The following is a 22,040-nucleotide window of genomic DNA, read 5'->3' on the forward strand; positions in this document are numbered from 1 at the left end:
GGCCTAGGGGAGAGAAGGGGGCTCGAGGGTATGGGGCGTAGGCTACAGAGTTGAAGGGGCAGAGTCTGAGTCGTGGCTTTCCCACTTGCTGTGTGGCCTTGGTCAAGTCACCTGACCTCTCTAAGACCCCGGTTTCCTTATATATAAGTGGGGCATGATAATAATGACCTTTATCACAAACGGCCGTTGTGTGGATTAAACGAACGCAGCTGTGTACATTTCGGAGCACAAAATACACACTCAGTAAATGGACCAAAACGGTTGTTACCGTGACTGTTGTCAGCCAGGACCCCCAGCTGGAATCCCAGGAGTTCTAGGAGCGGTCATCTCTGGGGGTCTCTGGCCTTGGCTGCCCACAGCCCAAGAGGAATAGGGAGGGAGGTTCACCTGCTGCTTCCCCTGGACTATTGGACATTAGGGCACAGCACTCACCCTGGGCCCCTCACCCCCTCCATCTGCTGACAGGCAAGCAGGCCAACACGGAGGAGAGGAAGGCCGCCCTCAAAACGGCCTCCGACTTCATCTCCAAGATGGACTACCCCAGGCAGACCCAGGTGAGCTAGAGCCAGACAGCACAGTGAGGATGGGTCCATTTTGGGTGGGGAAGGGCCGGGGTGGGGTAGGTGTCCCACCCCAGTGTGCACTGGGTGTCTGAGTCTCCCCTGAGGACCTCTGTTGGGCGGCCCCTGTCCTCCGGGCACCTGAGCCCAGCCACAGCCTGCTCTTCCTTCCCCTCTCCAGGTGTCTGTCCTTCCCGAGGGTGGTGAGACCCCGCTGTTCAAGCAGTTCTTCAAGAACTGGCGGGACCCAGACCAGACGGACGGCCCAGGCTTGACCTACCTCTCCAGCCACATTGCCAACGTGGAGCGCGTGCCCTTCGATGCTGCCACCCTGCACACTTCCACTGCCATGGCGGCCCAGCACGGCATGGATGACGATGGCAGGGGCCAGAAACAGGTGACTGGGGGCGGGGTGTGGGGGAGGGCGTCCAGGCCCCTTCCGTGCTCCCTCCTGGGCACTTCTAGCTCACGCGTTACCTCCTGCTCTCCCGAGGACGTTTCTCTGTGAGGTTTGGACCCTGGTTTTGGTGGATGGGATTCTTTTGCCTTGGTTCATTTTCATAGCCAACATACCCTAAGCACCTGCCGTTTGCCCATGGTATGGTTTGACACGTACCACGTGTCTCGTACCTTACCCTGCCAGCGAGGAGTGCCTGGTCTAAGCACAGCCATAGCTAATTGTGGAAGATTGGAAGCCAGCACACAGATTATAGGAACAGAGGAAGGACAAGGGGGGCAGGGTGGTTGCAGAGAAGGGGACCCTTCGGTTGGGCCTCAGAGGATAAGTAGAAGTTTGCTGCCAGAGGGGAAGAATGGTGGGTATTCCAGGCAGGAAACTGCCCCCAAGAGCCCGGGGCTTGACTGCTTTCTCGAGGAGGGGCCTTGAATGCCAGGTCCAAGGCTGTGGACTTGATCCTGTAACCAGTGGGTGCTAGTGAGGGTTTTTTCTTTTTTTTGCTTCGAAAGCAGAAATGCGACAAGCTCAGTTCTGTGCTTTTGAAACTTGCTGTGAAAATAGATTCGAGGTGGGAAAAATGAAGGTTGAGACGCCATGAGGAGACTGTTGTAATAGTTTAGGTGAGAGAAGACAGCCTTGACCCCAGGAAGGTCACAGTGAAAAGATGGAGAGGTGGGGGCTGGAGTCCTGAGATGTTTATGAAGTAGAGTCTGCTGCAGGCAACTGTTGTTCTGCATGATAGAAACAGCAGAAGTGTTCATTTTCACTCATTATCGTTTTTGTCATTGGTATTATTATTACTTGTTCATTCATTCATTCCTCCAGTGAGGAAGGAAAGACACAGTGGACATGTTCAGGGTGGGCAGTATGGAAACAGCTCCAGCAGCCTGGCTGTGTGACCTCAGATGAGTCACTTAACCTCTTTGAGCCTGACTTTCCTTGCCTGTAAAATGGGACTTAATCCCACTCCTTCGCCTAGAATTTTCAAGGTCAGGAGGTTCTTCTTGGTCTTGGAGGGCTCAGTGTCTCTGCAACACCACCAGGTGGCGCTGCAGGGCCTCATGCCGGCTTGGAAAAACTGTCACTGGAGCTCTGCTAAGAGATCATTCAGAGGTCACCCAGGGATGGCCCTGCTTCTGGAGTGATCTGTAAAATCCAGATGACTCAATAATCGTACAGTGAACGGTATTATTAGCAATGACAACGATAACAGTTCTGATAATAAGAGTGGCTGCCGTCTGCACGGCCATCACCCTGTGCCGGGCACTGTGCAAGATTTTCATGAATAAACTCACCTGATCCTTGCGACACCTCCAGGCAGGCACTCGCAGTGTTAAGCTCACTAAAAGCACATTCTGAATACCACCATGCAGCTACCGGTCCCTGTGCTGATGGCTCTGGTTGGTCGGGGGGTGGGGGGGGGGGGAGAGAGAACTGCAGGGTCAGGTGGCGGTATGGTATAGGGATCCAGGGCAAGAGACCTGGGGGTTTGAATCCTAGCGGGTCAGGGATTGGGGCAAATTATTTAACTTTCAGTCTGAGCCCAAGTGGATCCACGTATAAAAAGCTCATCCCGTAGTGTAACCGTGACCTGTCACACCACGGTTTCCCCACTGGCCTGAGTTGGGGGGTGGGGATGCCACACCGTGTCTGAGCCCAGCCTTGCCTTGGCAGATCTGGAGAATTGAAGGCTCCAACAAAGTGCCTGTGGACCCCGCCACGTACGGGCAGTTCTACGGTGGGGACAGCTACATCATTCTGTACAACTACCGTCATGGTGGCCGGCAGGGACAGATCATCTACAACTGGTGAGGCTGTGGGCCATTGCTATGGGCAGAGTGTGGGGGTCACTGACTGGGCCCTGGACACAGCGTGGGGCTGAGAGGGCTGAGGGAAGCCTGAGCCTGTGTGGGCCACGCTGTTAGGAGAGGCTCTCTGTAGGGCAACACCACTTGTCTTATTTCTTGAAACAGCTTTTAAACTATTGTTCCAGAAATACTACATGTTCATTGTAGGAAATGCAGTGAATATGGAGAAAATCTCTCCCACAATTCCACATTAAGTACTGTAATGTATTTTCTAATTAAAAATTATTTTAATTCCTTTAAAATGGGTAACACATTCACATAATTCAAAATCAAGACAGAATAACGAGGTATCTATTGAGAAATCTTGTTCCCACCCCCCTTCACCCCATTCTCCAACCTCTGCCCCTCCATGAGTAACTGTTTCCATTAGTTTCTTATATATTCTTCCAGTAATTGTTCATGCAAATATGACTGTATTCTTAGTTTCCTCCCTTCCTCACTCAAAGGATAGCATACTGTGTATATGGTCCTGCAGTTTGCTTTTTTTGTTTAATACTTCCTGGGGATCAATCTATGTCGGCACATAGAATGCTTCCTTGCCTTTTTTTTTTCTACAGCTGCATAATATTCCACTGTGTGGCTACACTGTAGCCTGTTTAACAAATTCCCTGCTAATGCACACTTGGATTGCTTCCGGTCTTTTGCTATTCCCAGTATTGCTGTGATTAGTGACCTTAAACAAACATCATTTTAAATGTGTAGGGAGGGGCGCCTGGGTGGCTCAGTCAGTTGGGCGTCCGACCTCAGCTCAGGTCATGATCTCACGGCTTGTGAGTTCAAGCCCTGCATCGGGCTCTGTGGTGATGGCTCAGAGCCTGGAGCCTGCTTCGGATTCTGTGACTCGCTTTCTCGGCCCCTCCCCCATCTGTGCATGCCCTCTCTCTCTCTGTCTCTGTCTTTGTCTTTCTCTTTCTCTCTCAAAAATAAACATTAAAAAAACAAATAAATATGTAGAGAAATGTCTGTAGGGTAGGCTCCCAGAAGTGGGATTGCTGGATCAAAGAGTAAATGTGCTCGTCATTGTGATACGTGGTGCCCATTTTCCCTAGATGGGCTTTGTAGCATTTTGTGTTCCTAACAGCAACGAGCAAGACAGCCTCACTGATGGACTGTGTTCTCAAACTTTTGGGTGTTTATCTCCCTTATCGTTTACAAAATGGTATCTCAGTAGATTTAAAACAAATTTTTTTAAGTTTTTTAAAAAAAATGTTTATTTTTGGGAGAGAGAGCGTGAGCAGTGCAGGGACAGAAAGAGAGGGGGACAGAGGATCCGAAGCGGGCTCTGTGCTGACAGCAGTGAGCCTGATGTGGGGCTCAAACCCACGAACCATGAGATAGTGACGTGAGCCAAAGCTGGACACTCAACCGACTGAGCCACCCAGCTGCCCCATCAGTATATTTTTAACTTGTATTTCTCTTACTGTACGGTCTCAAAACTTCTTGGTGATTGTTGGATTTCTTCCTCTTTAAGCTTTTTGTTTTGAAATAATTTTGGGTTTCCCAAAATGTTGCAAATATGGTACAGACAGTTCCATGAACCTATTACACATGTCCCTCGATTACTTAGCCATAGCACAATGATCCAAACTAGGAAATTAACATTGGTACATTTCTATTTACCAATCTGTAGACCTTATTTTGATTTCACCAGTTGCCCCACCAACGTCCGTTTTCTGGTCTAGGATCTAACTCAGGATCCCACCTGGCACTTAGCCATCGTGACTTGTTCGTGGCATTTAATCACCATGTCTCAATCTGTGACAGCTCCTCAGTCTTCACTTCTCTTTCATAACCTTAACTGCTTTGGGAGAGTGCCGGTCAGTTATTTTGCAGAATGCCTCTCAATTCGACAACTTCAGACTTTTAAAAGCAGCTTAAAGGAGGGGCGCCTGGGTGGCTCAGTCGAGTAAGTGGTCTGACTCTTGATTTCGGCTCAGGTCATGATCTCAGGGTCGTGAGATTGAGCCCCGAGTTGGGCTCTGGGCGTGGAGTCTGTTTAAGATTCTCTCTCTCTTTCTCTCCCTGCATCTCTCCTCCTCAATCACATGTGCACTCTCTCTCTAAAAACAAAACAAAACAAGGCAGCTTAAAGAAAAATTTTTTTTTGACTAGGTAACACATACACATGGTACAAAATTCAGAAGGCATTTTTTGAAAATGATGGCTGCGTCACACATTGATTTATCATATTTTGCTTGCTTATACAGATAACACATGTCAGTTGCAGGAAATTGGGACAGTATAGGAAGAGATGGGTCAGAAAACCAAAGCCGCCTTCCCTAATCTCCCTTCGGGACAGTATAGGAAGAGATGGGTCAGAAAACCAAAGCCGCCTTCCCTAATCTCCCTTCTCAGGGCAATCACCACGGGCCTTTTGGAGGACATCTGCACAGACCTCTCTGTGCAGATTCACATGAGGCTAAGTACCGATGTCTTTTCCTGCAAATGGGCTCGTGTTGCACTCTGACCTGCCTCTCCCCCCATGAGAATTGTCCCGGCCGCCTTTCTACATCTTGGCCTCTCAGAGCACCTTCTCTTGTGGCTGCCCAGCCCGGGATGAACCAGCCGGTCCCCGTGGGGCACATTTAGGATAAGAAAGACCATTGCCTTTGCTCAGGTCTCAGAAGAAGGCAAAGTGCTGAGCTGGGGGGCGTGGCACGTTGGTTTGGTTCCTGGCACTGGTTGCTCGTGAGAAAATCCCTTTCCCTCTCAGTTCCATTACCTGTAATGTGGAGATTTGTGGGTTTCTCAGGCCCAGGGCAAAGGAGACACTCTGGGTTCTGTGCAAACCTCGGTGCCGAGCATCACTTCCTCTTCCAGGCAGGGCGCCCAGTCCACGCAGGATGAGGTCGCTGCGTCTGCCATCCTGACCGCCCAGCTGGATGAGGAGCTAGGAGGGACCCCTGTCCAGGTGAGGCCAGCCCAGTGTCCCACTGGGCCACACCCTGCATCTTGTCCATCTGGTCACTCCTCTCTCTGACTGTCCATCCTCCCATCCCGCAAACATTTACGTGGGGCTCCCCGTGTGCCCGACAGCGTCCGCAGCCGTGAACACGCAGGTCCCGCCCCTCTGCTGATGCAGTTTATGGTCTTGGGGGGAGAAAGATGCTCGGCAGACATTCAGGCAAATGCGACATGGAGACGGTAGCGGTCGAGACAGTGTGGCAGCACAGTCGGAGGGGGGATGTAGAGCCGGCCTTGAATCCTGTCTCACCTCTGGGCGACCATGGACAGGTTGCTCAGCCTCTCTATGCCTGTGTATTCTCTGAGTATCCTCTCTCTGCCACAGGATTGCCGTGTGTACGAGGAGTTCGTGTTAGTAAAGCATTTAGAGCCATGCCTGGCCCATAATAGCCCCCTTACACGTATATGTTAAGTGTAAGAACGTAGAGATCCCAGGCAGGATCTAACTGGATTAGACAAGGACCGCCTTCGGAAGATACTTTTCTGTTGGGACCTGACGGGCGAGAAAGATTTGGGCAGGCACATTTCAGGCAGAGGGAAGGATATATGCAAAGGCCCTGAGGTGGGAGGGAGCATTGAGTGTTAGAACAAAGGACGGAGTGCCATGATAGAAATCTGGAGAGGTGCTCGGAGGGGCCAGACCACCGGAAGCCATAGTGAGGAATTTGACCTTAACCCTGGAAACAAAGGGATATGGCTACATAATAAATGTGATATGAAGGGATTTATGGGTTTAAAAGGTTGCTCTGGCTATGCAAGAGGGGTCTCTCCGTATCTAGAAGGCTCTATTCTCATCACTCTGCCGTCTTTCCTGCCCTGGACTGACGTCACCATTCTGGAAGAATGTCCACGAACAACCCATGTGCTTCCATTTAAGGGAACATTTGCAAACATGGGTTCTCTTGGTTCTTGGACTAGAGTCAGGGTCAGCAAGGCAGGTCCTCATGGGAGGGGAGAGCAGCTGAGGCAGTGCCCGGGGGACCTGCGGCCATGGGGCCGTCTCCAGCTTTCCTGGAGCTCCCGTTTCTCTGCCCAGACCCTGTGTGCTGCAGGGCCATGCTTCATCCCACAGCAGACACCAGCGTGATGGCCTTGTCTGGGGCAGGGGCCCAGGCCAGGGTGGCTGGGGTAGGGGTTGAACACAGAAGCACTGTCGCCCCCACCCTCCTTTCTTGACTTTGCTCTCGTATCTCGCTGCCAGAGCCGCGTGGTCCAAGGCAAGGAGACCGCCCACCTCATGAGCCTGTTTGGCGGAAAGCCCATGATCATCTACAAGGGCGGCACCTCCCGTGAGGGTGGGCAGACGGCCCCTGCCAGTACCCGCCTCTTCCAGGTCCGGGCCAGCAGCTCTGGAGCCACAAGAGCCGTTGAGGTAATGCCCTGGCCCTGGACCTCCGGAAGGTTTCGCCTACTTGAAACCCCCCGGACTCGATGGGCAGATCTCCGGGCACAGGACTGGGTGGGGTGGGGGCAGGAGTTAAGAGGCATCTTATTGCACCTTCCCTGCCCTGGGAAGCAGAATTGTATGTCTCAGACTTCCTCTTGTTTCAAGGATGCCCGGAGCCCCTTGCATACCTGCCATAATGGGAAGCTCACTACCTAACAGTCCATTCTTCACCATCTGGACACTTCCTGATTGTATTCCAGATGGCTCCTATCCCTTTTATGATGGAAGGTGCAGACCTGAAGGTGCAGGATGGTCTGAACAGCCTAGAGGAGAATGGGGCTATCTCACCTCCTTTGTGCGGGGCACTCAACTTCTGTTAATGTGGCCCAGAATTCTGGAATTACCTTGACGAGCCACAGTGCATTAGTGAATCATGGGAGTGAATCAACTAAGCCCCTCCTTGTCCAATGCGCCCTCAGTTGTGATGGGTATATTCTTCCAAGGGTCCACCTAAGAGCTGGTCCTGCTGCAGGGTCTCCTGGGAAGTAAGGAGGGGACTGAGGACTTTTTGTCTGGTTTCTGATTAATCGGACTCTGCCTTCCCAGATAATTCCTAAAGCTGGTGCACTGAACTCCAATGATGCCTTTGTCCTGAAAACCCCCTCGGCCGCCTACCTGTGGGTGGGGGCAGGAGCCAGCGACGCAGAGAAGACAGGAGCCCAGGAGCTGCTCAGGGTACTTCGGGCCCAACCTGTGCAGGTGGCAGAAGGCAGCGAGCCAGGTAGGAGCTGGGGGCATCGGGGCCTGTTGCTTGCTGAGGACTGTGGCTGTTAGATCTCCCTCCCTTCTTTCTGCTTTTGGGGGGGGGGGGGGCTCCTTACTCCTGCCTTTCTCCATACCTGTCCCCTTTTGTGTGTTCAACAAAAGCAGGTTGGCTTAAAGTGAGGGCTATGGTCAGTGAGAGGGAGGCCCTCCAGGAGTTAAGGGAAAGCAGAGCTCAGTCTGGGCTGGGACATTCGGGGAAGGCTGCTGGAGGAGGTGGTCACTTGCGAGGAGGCCTTGAAAAACAGGCAGAGTAACAGCCTCATGGGGGCAGAGTCTCTCCTAACCTTTAGAATTTCTGTGGACAGAAATGCCAAAGCCTGCTCTGTTTTTCAGAATACAGGTAGGAACATCTTTATGCCAGCCCTCACTCAGTCTTTCTGCTATGCCTTTGAGTCTATGCCTTCCCGCCTGATGCTTAGTAGAAATGGGGAAGAGTAGCTGTGCTTTCCAAGATGATGGACATATTCATACCCGCCATGTCCAATTTGGTGGCCACTAGTCACATGTGGCTAATGAGCACTTGAAATACGAATGCTGGGAATTAATGAGACCGAGGAACTGAATGCTTAATTGTTTTGCATTTTAGTGAACTTAAATAGCCACATGTGGACAAAGCAGGTGTCGTGGAAAGAATAGGGGGATTAGAGTCAGATAAGATTTGTATCCTGCCTTTACTCCTTGTTAGCTCTGTGATGTTGGGTGAGTTGCTTAACCTCTCTGAGCCGCAGTTACTTGTTTGTGGAGTGGGAATAATTATCCCCATCCTGCAGTGCTGTCGTCATTCCTGGCTGTGTGTCGTGCCAAGTGTGCCCTCTCTGGGCCCCTGTTTCATCACCTTGAAATTCCCTCAGGCCCCTTCCCTGTTGCCCCCCCCCCCACCCCCCGTCCCCACTGGGATTTGAAGGCAGAGGGTGGATTGAGAGCAGTCAGCCGTGCTAGGGCAGGGTTTACCGTGGGGTCTGATGAGGAGGGCTGGCGGGAGGCGGTATCTGTTGGCAACTGGCGCGGCCTCCCCCCCCTCACAGACAGCTTCTGGGAGGCGCTGGGCGGGAAGGCCGCCTACCGCACGTCCCCGCGACTGAAGGACAAGAAGATGGACGCCCACCCTCCTCGCCTCTTTGCCTGCTCCAACAAGATCGGCCGTTTTGTGGTGAGCCCCGGCGGAGGTCTCTGCCTCTGCTTACCCACTGGGAGGCGGGCTTGCAAGGCGTGTGGCGTCAGCAGCAGGGAAGGGAGAAGCCCTTGACGCAGGGCAGGGAGGAAGGATCCCCTGCCGGCTGGAGCACAGTGAGCCCGCCCAGGGGAAGGAAGACCTCTGGATCACCGGTGTGCTTTCGTTAACCCTTCTGTTCCTTCCCAGATCGAAGAGGTTCCTGGCGAGCTTATGCAGGAAGACCTGGCCACAGATGACGTCATGCTCCTGGACACCTGGGACCAGGTGGGTGGAGGACAGAAGGCGTAGGCTGTTTGGGATGAGGGAGGTGCTAGACTGCAGCTCTTAGATCAGCTGCCAGAAGGGCTTAAAAGAGCCAGATGTTGCTGGAAAGGTCCCTGAGGTGTTGCGAGGCACTTTCCCTTTCTGGGCCTCCATTTCCCCATCTGCAAAATGGGAGTGATGGGACCTACCTTGCCTAATTCTACGAGGTGAGGTGTAGATAAGATCACCTTGCACACTGTGAAGCACCATATAGATGCAAATCGGATGGCCAGCGTTCTCTCCCGGGCCTTAGGGCAGTGTGAACTCCTCCCTTAAATCTATTGGTAGAGAAACTTGAACTTAGCATATCATATGCGGGCATAAACGGTCTACAGAGGGTCACCTGGGCGTTTCGAAGGGCATCTCCTTCTGTTTTAGAGGGCTCTGAGCTCTCTCTGCTTCACCTCCTGGGGAAGGCTGTTGTGTAGGACTGGTAGCAATGGTGGTGCCATTCCTTCAGTCGACCAGTATTAACTGAGCACCTGCTTTGTGCCAGACACTGCTCTAGATGCTAGGAACAGAGCAGTAAATAAAGTAGACATTCCCCTGCCCTCACAGGGCTTCACATTCTCTCGGGGGATGGCAGTCGATAACCCTTCCTGTCAGAGTTATCAAAATTACAGATGGCAGCCACAAAGACATAAGGCTCCCCTCTGTCTCTTCTTCTTGGGATGCCCAGTTGGAAGATCAGTACCAGAATGTTTGCAGCTTGAGCCGTCCAGCTGCTGTCGTCGATTGCTCCTCTGGCCACCTAATCTATTCGTTCATCCATTTCTTCATTCACTCAGCCCACATTTACTACACACCAGTGTCTTCCAGGAAAAATGCTGGAATCCTACGATGAGCAAAGTAGACACAGTACCTGCCGTGAAGGGGCTTCTAGTTTAGCAGGGAACACGTTTGTAAATAAGTAAGAGAAAGACTGGTATTTTATTATCTGGTATCATCTTATCAATGACAGGGGCTCTTTAAAATATTAAAAAAAAATTTTTTTTAACAGTTACTCATTTTCAAGAGAGGGACAGAGTGCAAGCAGGGGAGGGGCAGAGAGAGAGGGAGACATAGAATCGGAAGCAGCCTCCAGGCCCTGAGCTGTCAGCACAGAGCCTGATGTGGGACTCAAACCCATGAACCATGAGATCGTGACCTGAGCTGAAGTCGACGCTTAACCGGCTGAGCCACCCGGCGCCCCTTTAAGATATCTTAGATACACCTAAAAATTGTCGTATTACACAACTTGTATTAAGGCTCACAACGGTGGTAGTGGTGGTAACTTGTTTTTATTCCAAGCTTTAGACCCGTGCGGCCCAGAGCACACTCAGTGCCTGTTTGGTATGAGCATATGTTTGGCTGCTCATTGGTTGAGCAAACAAATGCCAGAGAGGGATAATTCATGAACTTCTAGAGAAGGATCTCAAACTCATTGGTTGAGCAATGTTAGCGAGTGAGGGGGCTGGGGTGGGGGGACACGGCGTGGCGGGTCCTGAGGCAAACTGGAAATGCCGGTCTAAATCGGCGGTGGGGGCGGGGGTGCTGCCACTCAGCCTCATCCACATGAGCGTGAAGGCCCGTGGTCGCCAGATCCTCCAAGTTTTCAAGAGAACGCAGGATTCTAGATTTTAACGTAAGCTGGTAACTAAACTTGGCTACACGGGCATTATAGACCAAGCTGTGGTGGTGGGTGGGTCAAGAAAGCGTGTATGAAGGTCACCAGTTTGCAAGCTCTGTTCCAAGTCCTTCCAGTCCTGGTCTGTGGGCCGTGTCCGGTCCCGGCTGGGGCCCAGGAGCCTCCCCATTCTTCTCCAGCGGTGCGTGTGGGCAGCGCCCTCATGTACACTTTTCGTTTCACGCCTCACTCCAGGTCTTTGTCTGGGTTGGAAAGGATTCTCAAGAAGAGGAAAAGACAGAAGCCCTGAGCTCTGGTGAGGACCACGTGTGCCTGTGGGGCTCTTTCCTGCGGTGCAGTGGCAACAGCTTCCCGCATGGGTCTGGGAGTTCGTGACAGCGGGGTGGCACTTCCTCATCCGTGGTCAGCCCCTCGGGAGCCCTGCCTGGGGCACTGGAAGAGCAGATCAGCTCCTACAGAAAGCTTCAGGTCATGCCAGGGAAAGGCTACGTTAAGTTTGCCCAAGGACCAAACTTGTCAGGGTTTGGATGTCGGAAAGCAGATCTCTGGTAGCTGACCAGATCTGACTTGGGACGCAGAACCCTCAAGCTGGTTTGTTAATATCTTCCAATAGGGGAGAGCAAGAGAGCAAAGTGATACAAACTTTGTGAAGCAGGGAGTTAAACCATGACCCCGGGCCCTTCCTGCGTTCCTGGGCAGGGTGGTCGGGGAGCCATGTGCGGTCATTGCTAAGGGATGCTAGCGTCTAGTGCAGGGACTGGCCATCAGAGACACTAGGACCAAAAGCCATCGTAGGCAGCTTCTGCCCTGAATCACCTCTCTCTGGTGAAGGATGCACGAAGCATTCCTGGGGTTTTCTTTTCCTGCATGTGTGTCTGCAGCTAAGCGGTATATTGAGACGGACCCAGCTAATCGCGACAGGAGGACCCCCATCACCGTCGTGAAGCAAGGCTTTGAACCTCCCTCCTTCGTGGGCTGGTTCCTCGGCTGGGATGACAGCTACTGGTCTGTGGATCCCTTGGACAGGGCCATGGCTGAGCTGGCTGCCTGAGGACAGGCAGGCCCCACCCCTGTCACTGGTCAGTGCCTTTTTATAACAGTCCATCCTTCAGAGACCTTACAGAGAGCAGGGCCACTCTGGTGTGTGTTTTTTTACAGTAGCCAAAAACAGCCATGCAGAAATTCAGGGTCCTTGCACAATTGTCTCAAGTATCTGTCCTTTTGGAAATTGAATCCAATAAAACCTTTTTGAAGTGTGTTAGCCTGTCGTGGCTCAATATGTCTCGGTAATTATTCTGGGAATTCCCAGGGAGGGGCCTGGCATGTGCCTGTGAGCCGGTGGCTAAGCTTCCTTCACTCTCTGTGAATCCTGGACCACCGAGAAGCAGGTGCCAGGATGAGGTGGGATGCACCCAGGTGGCCCCAGGGGAACTGCCTGTGTGAAAGGAAATCGGGAGGGAACCGGGGAACTGAGGGAGCTGCTGGACTGAGGTGCACGTCTGACCCCAAGTGAAGGAGAAGAGGGAGAAGGTTGGGCGGAAGCCGTCCCAGATGGCCGTGCCGTCCAGGAAAGTTTGGCAAAGCTTTCAGGGAATGCTTGAACCAAAGTAAAAAAAATAAAAAATGAAAATAAAAAAACTCTTTCTTAATGGTATGTGGTATGGTCCCAGTTTTCTTATTTTGTTATTTTTTAAATTATATGTATATATTTTAATTTACATCCAAGTTAGTATATAGTGCAACAATGATTTCAGGCATAGATTCCTTAGTGCCCCTTACCCACTTAGCCCATCCCCCCCTCCCACAACCCCTCCAGTAACCCTCGGTTTGTTCTCCATATTTATGAGTCACGTAATATATATGTCTCCCTCCCTGTTTTTGTATTATTTTTGTTTCCCTTCCCTTATGTTCATCTGTTCTGTGTCTTAAAGTCCTCATAGGAGCGAAGTCATATGATATTTGTCTTTCTTTGACTCATTCCGCTGAGCATAATACCCTCCAGTTCCATCCACGTAGTTGCAAATGGCAAGGTTTCATTCTTTTTGATTGCTGAGTAATACTCCATTGTATATATGCCACATCCTCTTTATTCATCCATCGATGGACATTTGGGCTCTTTCCATACTTTGGCTATTGTTGATAGTGCTGCTATAAACATGGGGGTGCATGTGTCCCTTTGAAAGAGCACACCAGTATCCCTTGGATAAATGCCTAGTAGTGCAATTGCTGGGTCGTAGGGTAGTTCTATTTTTAATTTTTTGAGGAACCTCCATAGTGTTTTCCAGAGTGGCTGCACCAGTTTGCATTCCCACCAACAATGCAAAAGAGATCCCCTTTCTCCGCATCCTCGCCAGCATCTGTTGTTGCCTGAGTTGTTAATGTTAGCCATTCTGACAGATGTGAGGTGGTATCTCATTGTGGTTTTGATGTGTATTTCCCTGATGATGAGTGATGTGAAGCATTTTTTCACGTGTCAGTTGGCCATCTGGATGTCTTCTTTGGAGAAGTGTCTATTCATGTCTTTTGCCCATTTCTTCACTGGATTATTTGGTTTTTGGGTGTTGAGTTTGATAGTTCTTTATAGATTTTGGATACTAATCCTTTATCTGATACGTCATCTGCAGATATCTTCTCCCATTCTGTCGGTTGCCTTTTAGTTTTGCCGATTGTTTCTTTTGCTGTGCGGAAGCTTTTTATCTTGACGAGGTCCTAATAGTTCATTTTTGCTTTGGTTTCCCTTGCCTCCAGAGACGTGTTGAGTAAGAAGTTGCTGTGGCCAAGGTCACAGAGGTTTTTGCCTGCTTTCTCCTTGAGGATTTTGATGGCTTCCTGTCTTACATTGAGGTCTTTCATCCATTTTGAGTTTATTTTGGGGTATGGTGTAAGAAAGTGGTCCAGGTTCATTCTTCTGCATGTTGCTGTTGAGTTTTCCCAGCACCACTTGCTGAAGAGACTGTCTTTATTCCATTGGATATTCTTTCCTGCTTTGTCAAAGATTAGCTGGCCATCCATTTGTGGGTCCATTTCTGGGTTCGCTATTCTGTTCCATTGATCTGAGTGTCTGTGTTTGTGCGAGTACCATACTGTCTTAATGATTACAGCTTTGTAACACAGCTTGAAGTCTGGGATTGTGATGCCTCCAGCTTTGGTTTTCTTTTTCAAGATTTCTTTGGCTATTCGGGGTCTTTTCTGGTTCCATACAAATTTTAGGATTGTTTGTTCTAGCTCTGTGAAGAATGCTGGTGTTACTTTGATAGGGATTGCGTTGAATACGTAGATTGCTTTGGGTAGTATCGACATTTTAACAATATTTGTTCTTCCTCTCCAGGAGCATGGAATCTTTTTCCATTTCTTTGTGTCTTCTTCAATTTCTTTCATAAACTTTCTATAGTTTTCAGTGTATGGGTTTTTCACCTCTTTGGTTAGATTTATTCCTAGGTATTTTCTGGTTTTTGGTGTATTTTTTATCATGGTAAACGATGCATAATAATCATTTTGACTATTTCTAAGCGGCATGCAGTGTCATTACATACATTTACAGTGTTGTGGAGTCAGCACCATTTATTCATTTTGAGAGAGAGAGAGTGCCAGCAGGGGAGGGGCAGAGAGACAAAGAGGGAGAGAACCCCAAGCAGGCTCAGCGCTGTCAGCGCAGAGCCCAGTGGGAGCTCGAACTCATGAACCGTGAGATCATGACCTGAGCCGAAAGCAAGAGACGGACGCCTAACCGACTGAGCCACCCGGGGCCCCTTTGCTCCTTGTAACCTTTATTTGACTTTCTGTCTCTATGGATTTGCCTTTTCTCATACAGTATTTGTCCTCTGTGTCGGGCTTATTTCACTTAGCATAATGTTTTCTCAAGACTCATACATTTTATAGCAAATATCAAAATTTCCTTTTTGTGGCCGAATAATACTCCATCGTGCGTATACACATTTTGCTTAACCATTCATCCAGCGGCGGGCACTCAGGTCATTTCCACCTTTTGGCTATTGTGAACCAGGCTGCTGTGAACACTGGGGCGCAAACAGCTCTTTGATTCAAAGAGTTTTTGAGCCACAGTCCAATCAGCCAGTGAAGGCACTGTGTGCCTCCCAGGAGCAGGTACAGCGTGTCTTGTCTCCCCACTGCATTCAGTTGTCGGGAGGTGTGGCTTTGGTGCACCTGTGGGGACCAGCACTCAAACCCAGCAGCTGGGGCCCCTAGTCATTTATAGTCCCCTGCAGTAGAAGTCTGGGCAAGGCACGTCCTCACAGCTGCCATACCCTGTAACTAATCTGCCCACACCTCCCTGGCTTCCCCTGTATTCCGTTGAGTCATTCTGCTGCCCCGAACTCTTTGCAGAAATCTGCTCCTGCAGTTACCGTCACGAGAGGTGCCCCTGAATGTTCCCAAAGTTGTGGGAGAGGAACTTCCTCTGTGCCCCGCTTTGTGCCCCCGGCACCCTGAATCTCTGTTCATACTCAGGGCGTCACAAAGTCCCTCTTAGCCTTTCCCGCGAACTTCTCCTAAACCTTTTCTCCATGGATGTACCAACCGGAGCAAGGAACTGCTGCGGGACAGACCCCCTTTCCTCCCCTCTCGTCTTCTGGTCTTTTCTCATGTTGCCCCTGCTTTTGTTCTGCACCACCTCCCCCAACCCGATCTCCAACCGTAAGAGACTCCCGTGCATAGGACTGTAGAACAGAAGCCAGTGTGAAGGTGTAGATGCTGGGAAGGGTGTGCATGTCTGTTTACACTGCTATTTCCAAAGCTGCTGATCACTCGGATTGCCCAGGGAGCTTTTTATGCCCCAGGGGCCCTACGTCTAGAGATTGTGATTCATTGCAGAGGTGATGAGGGGAGAGGAGAAGGAATTTTCCAGGTGAGACATGGGGGCCGGAGGGGCAGGGAGTCATCTCAGAGTGTGCAGCAAGTACAGAGGGGGTCGTGGGGGAGCAGGTGGGGAGTGCTAGGCCTCACATCGTGAGAGGTAGGCCGGGCCCACCTCAACTGCCACGCTGAGAGATTTGGACGGGATCTTGTAACTCCCACCTCACTTACCCCAAAGGGTTACTTGCAGTCAAAGCAATCACTTTGACAGATGCAAAGTCCTGGGACAAAAGCAGCATTTACAGCCTAGAGCTTCCAAGGGCCTTCCCTCAAGGCAGACGGAGTCCTGTCTGGACAAGCCAGCTCCCCTCCTGCAAACCTGTGGGAGGTCAAATTGCAGGGGACCTACCCCTGAATTCTTCATTTCTTCTACTGGCACGCAAGGTGGTTTATTAGCCAATTTCAGTTCATTGGTGGCTGTGGCCTCATAACTCTACAGTGCTCCGAAAAAGTTAGTTGCCCGGGGCAAGAGTTGCTCGGACTTCATATTTTTCTCTCAAAGTTCAACCACGTAGTTTCTCCTAACAACTTTTTCCCCCCCCAAAACATGACCTTGGATTTTGTCGTCTACCATATAGAAGTCATCGTGAGGCGCCATGACAGGCGACGAAAAGGCCGGCCTGGGCTTGGATCCTGTGTCTGACTTTGGGCTGGTCAATAGGTACCTGTTGTGTGCCTTGGGCCAGGCAGCCTGCAAGGCATTGGAGCTGTAACAGACCACGGGGTGACAGAAGTGAGTTCCTGTCCTGCTTGGATTCGGGCAAAGGGTGATTAAACTAGCAAAGGATTCAGGGTGTCCATGGATCTCGAACTCCCCAGGGAAAATATATGGGCAGGTGCTCCAGAAGGGGCCCAGGCGGCAGTTGGGCAACTTTAACCTCTCCGCATTTTTTGGCCCACATAAAGCACACCGAGAAGCCAATGCAGCCAGCCCGGGACCGGAGGATCACATGTGCCATTTCTGAAAAATGAAATCCACAGACACTAAATCCAGGCAGAAACAGACCCTCACCCAAAGAAAACGAGTAAAAGTGCACACTTTATTATGTACAGCATTGGAAAGGGAGGCCACGTGGAGAACACTCTTGCACCAGCGCTCATCCTGGACCCCTTTCATGCTTCCTCCCTCTCAAGCAATCTAATCCCAACCTATTGGGCTATGAATCCACAAGGCAGAGAGGCGAAGACTGGTATCTGGACATAGGGACACTCAAAGGAGCAGAAAGCACTGTTACTCTAAGCCTGAGAAGAGGTTTTCAGCCAGGATATGGGGCTGTTTCCTGGTCCTCACTGGTCGAGGGTGAGTCACCACACGAAAGAGAGAAAATCATTAGTTAAAAAATTATAAATAGAAACGTAACTTGAGTTCCAAGTCAAAATGCTCCATATACATTTATTAAACGCAGCTGAGAACATGGATGCACGGTTCAAGGTTTTCTAAAATAAGCTTGGAAATGGGCGATCGGGGAGGGGACATTCATAGTCTGGGACAGACAGAGGGATGCAGCTAAGGACCAATATGAAGGGTGGCTCTGGGTAAGGAAGCTGCCATTCCCAAGACCTCTCTAGGTGAACTCAGAGCCACGAGGAGAAAGTGGTTTAAGTGTCACCAGCCAGGTTGTCGGACCAACAGGAAGAATGCCAGGTTGCTCAGATTCACGGGCATTTGCAAAATTCACAGGCGTTTGCAAAAGGCTTCCTACCATTGTGGAACAAGGAACTGGGTAGGAGGGGCCGCCCACTTCCTCTCTGGGCACTGACCACACGTGATAGAAAAGGAGGACTCGGCAAACTAAAAAAAAAACCAAAAAAACCCTCCATCTATATATCTTAAGTCTGACAGTGTCTTCCCAAGCTCATTGGTTATTATGTGCCCAATATATTGTGAATTCCTCATAATATTTAATGAATGGGCCTGGTAACCAAGATATTTCACAGTGTACGATAGTTAATAGCATGCAGACAATAAAAGAGAATTGCTTTACCTATTTTTTAAAAAAAGGATTAGTCCTTAAGCCATTCAAATGGGTATACAAAGAATTGTGTATAGAACTTAGAGAACATTTTATTTAAAAATCAGAACTATTTAGAACCTGATATATGAAAATAGGCAAAAGTGAGGAAAAAGCACTTTTGTGACAAGTATTTAGCTGGTTTGAAAGACCACAGAGGAATCACTGAGTCATAAAGAGGCTAAAAGAAGTTTAAAAGAAAGGGAGAACTATTCTTATTATTCTTAAAGGATCTTTGTGATAGTAGATTTAGAAGTCTTTCAAGGGTTAAGATCATCTTTTTCACTGACCTTGACCATTTCCTCCAGTGTTGACAGGTATAGGCACGAAAATGCCAACTCTCAAGTGAGGATTATTTTGAAACGTGGTCTGGGCTTAGAAAGTAAACGGATGTTAGGAACATTTCCTTAAGATTCCCCGGAGGTAAGGCACATATGGCCCAGAGAAGCTGGTTGTAGCCTAAGGTCACTGCTTTCTGCAAAGCATTTGTCCAGCCAGGGTGCCGAGTGGTGGTTATAACCTGTTTTCTTGCCTTTGGTCTGGCTGCAGAACGACCCAGGGAAAGTCAAAAGAAGGGGGATTTAGCCTATTACCTAATGATCTAAACATATGAACTTTAAATATTTTAAAAGAGTTAAGAAATGATCAAAATGATCTTACAGATCACCAATCGCCAACCCCCTCCCCACACCCCTTCTCTTTCTCAGTATTTACAAGCTAACAATCCTCATCTGTATCTGTTGCTAGGATCACTACACATTCTAAGCACCTCGCAGTCAACGTACGGAAAAGGAAAGGAAGGAGGAATAGTCAAGGTCCCGCCCTACTCTCTCCTTACAGGTTAAAGGCTGATTTGGTCCCCACTCTACCCTGGAAGGGAAGGGCGCGTCTCTGCGTTGGCCTCTGTGGCTCACTTCTTTGCCCCCACGATGCCTTGCAACATGTCTATGGGCAGGGGGAAGACGATCGTGGAGTTTTTCTCAGCAGCAATGGTGGTCAGTGTCTGGAGGTACCGCAGCTGAAGGGCCGCGGGAGACTCAGTGATGACCATGGAGGCTTCTTTCAGAGCCCTGGATGCGTTCATTTCTCCCTCGGCTGCAATGACCTAAGGAACAGGAGGAGGGAATGGTCAGACTGGAGAAAATACAGGTGTCAAGGGGCAGTCTTCAAACCAGGGTGTGCACACAAAGCCTTCTCCAGGAATGCGCCAGAATAGTTTTAAGGAAATCCATTTCCGGTTACCCCATTTCCCTATGTCCTTTTTCCTATGTCTGATTTGCCTGACTATGTGCCTGAGATCGAGACATCGTCTTTTACTGTGGCTTTTCTTGCATGCTTCAGGGGACCGAACAGAGGGGCAACTCAAAATAGGGGTTGAGAAAGTGACTAGTGAATGGACACAAATCCTTTTGCAAGTCACATGAATTTCCAGTTATTTATTTAGATAGAGAGAGAGACAGAGAGAGAGAGAGACAGAGACAGAGAGAGAGAATCTTCAGCAGGCTCTACACCCAGCCCAGTGCCCAACACGGGGCTTGATCTCAACACTGTGAGCTCATGACCTGAGCCAAAATCAAGAATCAGACGCTCAACCGACTGAGCCACCCAGGCGTTCAATTTCCAGTTGTTTGATTTTAAAGAAAGGACAGAGGACCTTATGGAACTGAAAGCTGATGACCATTAAACATATTTTTAAATGAAAGATCACTGTACGATTTGTAGCACGTAATTCAGACACAGTATGAAGGACTGCATGGCATGACTTTAAACACAACTTTGATCTCCACCTACTTATTTATGTAAACAAAAGTTCTCAGTCCTTAGAGGTACAACAATGAAAAGTTAACACTAGAACTGATGGTTAATCTTGTCTCATTCTGGCAATACGTGAGGGCCAGCTGCAAACACAGGAATTCTTTATCTTGTTAAGATAAGCATTTCTTCTTTCTTTCTTTCTTTCTTTCTTTCTTTCTTTCTTTCTTTCTTTCTTTCTTTCTTCTTTCTTTCTATCTTCTTTCTTTCTTTCTTTCTTTCTTTCTTTCTTTCTTTCTTTCTTTCTTTCTTTCTTTCTTTCTTTCTTTCTTTCCAGCTTACCATAAATAAATAAATAGATAAATAAATAAAAGATAAGCATTTCTAGTTAAAGAAAAAAATTATTTGGGAGAAATTCTGCAACATTTAAATGCCTTATTTGTAGTCACAGGAAATGTTTAAAATATTAATTTTAACTTCAGTACTAGGGATGCCTGGGTGGCTCAGTCAGTTAAGCGTCCGACTCTTGATTTCGGCTCAGGTCATGATCTCACGGTTGGTGGGCTTGAGCCCCATCAAGGGCTTTGTGATGACGGCAAGGGGCCTGCTGGGGATTCTCTCTCTCCCTCTCTACCCCTCCCCTGAACGTGCTCACTCTCTCTCTCTCTCAAAATAAATAAACTTAAAAAAAAAAAAACCCACTTCAATGCTAAATGTGTTGCGGTAGGAGTAATAAAGTAATTCATGACAAAATATATTGTATTAGGAAAAGACTCCATGAGGAGGCAGAGTGGAAATACAAGTTCAAGGAGAAAAGAAAAGGGACAATGAAACATGCCTATTGAAAGAGCTTATTTACGTATTTTAAACAGATGATGGAATCATTATGTTGTTTGAATTTCACTGGATACACTGAAATGAGTGATGTGAAGTTTTAATTAATTAATTTTTTTAAAGTTTATTTATTTTTTTAGTAATCTCTGTACCCAACCTGGGGCTCAAACTCATGACCCCAAGATCAGGAGTTGTGTGTTCCTCCAACCGAGCCAGCCAGGTGCCCCAGTCGGTTAAGCATCTGACTCTGGATTTCGGCTCAGGTCACGATCTCACAATTCGTGAGTTTGAGCCCCACGTTGGGCTCCTTGCTGACAGCGCAGAGCCTGCTTGGGATTCTCTCTCTCTCTCTCTCTCTCTCTCTCTCTCTCTCTCCCCCCCCTCTCTCTCTGCCCCTCCCCTGCTCACTCTCTCTCTCTCAAAAATAAACACTTAAAATAAAATGTCAATATTTAAAACATGTCAGATTATACGCTTAGCCAAGTATATAAATTCAAATGAAAATTTTCACATGTCTACTTAAAATGTGTGATGGGACATATAGTTTGTCTAAATTCCTCTTGAGGTTACATGGGCATAAAAGTGTGAACATCACTGGGGTCGGGGAGAAAAGCAGGGGCTTTAGAGTGGGACAGGCTTGTACTCAAATTCCAAACCTAACCCTCACCAGCTGAGTGTCCTCAGAGAGGTTATTTAACATTCTGAGCTCTGGTTTCTTACTCTTAAAACGGGATAGTATCTGTCTTTTAGGGCCATTGTGAGGAAGACAGAAAGGTACATTAAGTGTGAAATGTATAAACGGAGGCTATCGTATAGGAAAGGCATGTGGGAAGTTAAGACCTGGTTTTTGAATCCAGCTATGCCTTAATGTATAAAGGATTCAGAAGCCAATCAAGGCGGTGAGTCACTCTTACTCCATAATCCTAGAAGAGGGCGTGAAGATACCATGCTCACTAAGCTTAACGGCGCAGTTCCAACTGGGTTGTTTTCACAGGGATCTCAAAATATTCATGGTTCAGAATACTCCCATGAATATCCGAGTTGAACACGATAGTCTCCCGACCAGTGGAGTTTCATTCACTTCTAGAGTAAATGCTGGGAGCCGCCTAGGGGTCGAGCCCTGTGCAGTAGCTAGGGAAGAGAGTGGACCCCCTTGCCTCCTTTGGCTCCCGGTCAAGCAGGGGAGATAGACATGGGAACGGATCACTTCATTCCAGTGTGAGAAATGTAGACGGACAGGTACAAGGCACAGGGCCAGCACTCAGCAAAGCAGGCTTTGCAGAACACGAGCTGATGAGATTATGGAAGTTGAATAGGACAGGATGAAAGCTTTGTCGTTTGGCCACAGATGAAGAAGAATACTTCAGGCAGCACACACATCAAGGTACCAAGGTTTTAAAAAGCT

General features: G+C 49.0%; 2 protein-coding genes across 4 annotated transcripts in view; one reads left to right on the forward strand and one right to left on the reverse strand.

Annotated features, from left to right (window-relative positions):
- GSN (gelsolin) overlaps window positions 1-12,423 on the forward strand; it is a 53,919-nt gene extending 41,496 nt beyond the window's left edge. For all 3 annotated transcript variants that reach the window (XM_042912238.1, XM_042912237.1, XM_042912236.1), the window contains 10 exons: window positions 466-554; window positions 742-957; window positions 2,692-2,825; window positions 5,706-5,796; window positions 7,051-7,221; window positions 7,843-8,017; window positions 9,087-9,211; window positions 9,422-9,499; window positions 11,400-11,460; window positions 12,047-12,423. In XM_042912238.1, the coding sequence (XP_042768172.1) occupies window positions 466-554; window positions 742-957; window positions 2,692-2,825; window positions 5,706-5,796; window positions 7,051-7,221; window positions 7,843-8,017; window positions 9,087-9,211; window positions 9,422-9,499; window positions 11,400-11,460; window positions 12,047-12,216 (1,310 nt within the window). In that variant the 3' untranslated portion in view covers window positions 12,217-12,423. The remainder of the gene's footprint in view (window positions 1-465; window positions 555-741; window positions 958-2,691; window positions 2,826-5,705; window positions 5,797-7,050; window positions 7,222-7,842; window positions 8,018-9,086; window positions 9,212-9,421; window positions 9,500-11,399; window positions 11,461-12,046) is intronic.
- Window positions 12,424-17,060: 4,637 nt separating this feature from the next.
- The window catches only part of STOM (stomatin), a 30,905-nt gene continuing 25,925 nt past the window's right edge, over window positions 17,061-22,040 (reverse strand). The window contains exon 7 of the mRNA XM_042912255.1: window positions 17,061-19,154. Coding sequence (XP_042768189.1) covers window positions 18,960-19,154 — 195 coding nt within the window. The 3' untranslated portion in view covers window positions 17,061-18,959. The remainder of the gene's footprint in view (window positions 19,155-22,040) is intronic.

Source organism: Panthera leo, chromosome D4 (assembly GCF_018350215.1).
Source record: "Panthera leo isolate Ple1 chromosome D4, P.leo_Ple1_pat1.1, whole genome shotgun sequence".
Lineage (NCBI taxonomy): Eukaryota > Metazoa > Chordata > Mammalia > Carnivora > Felidae > Panthera > Panthera leo.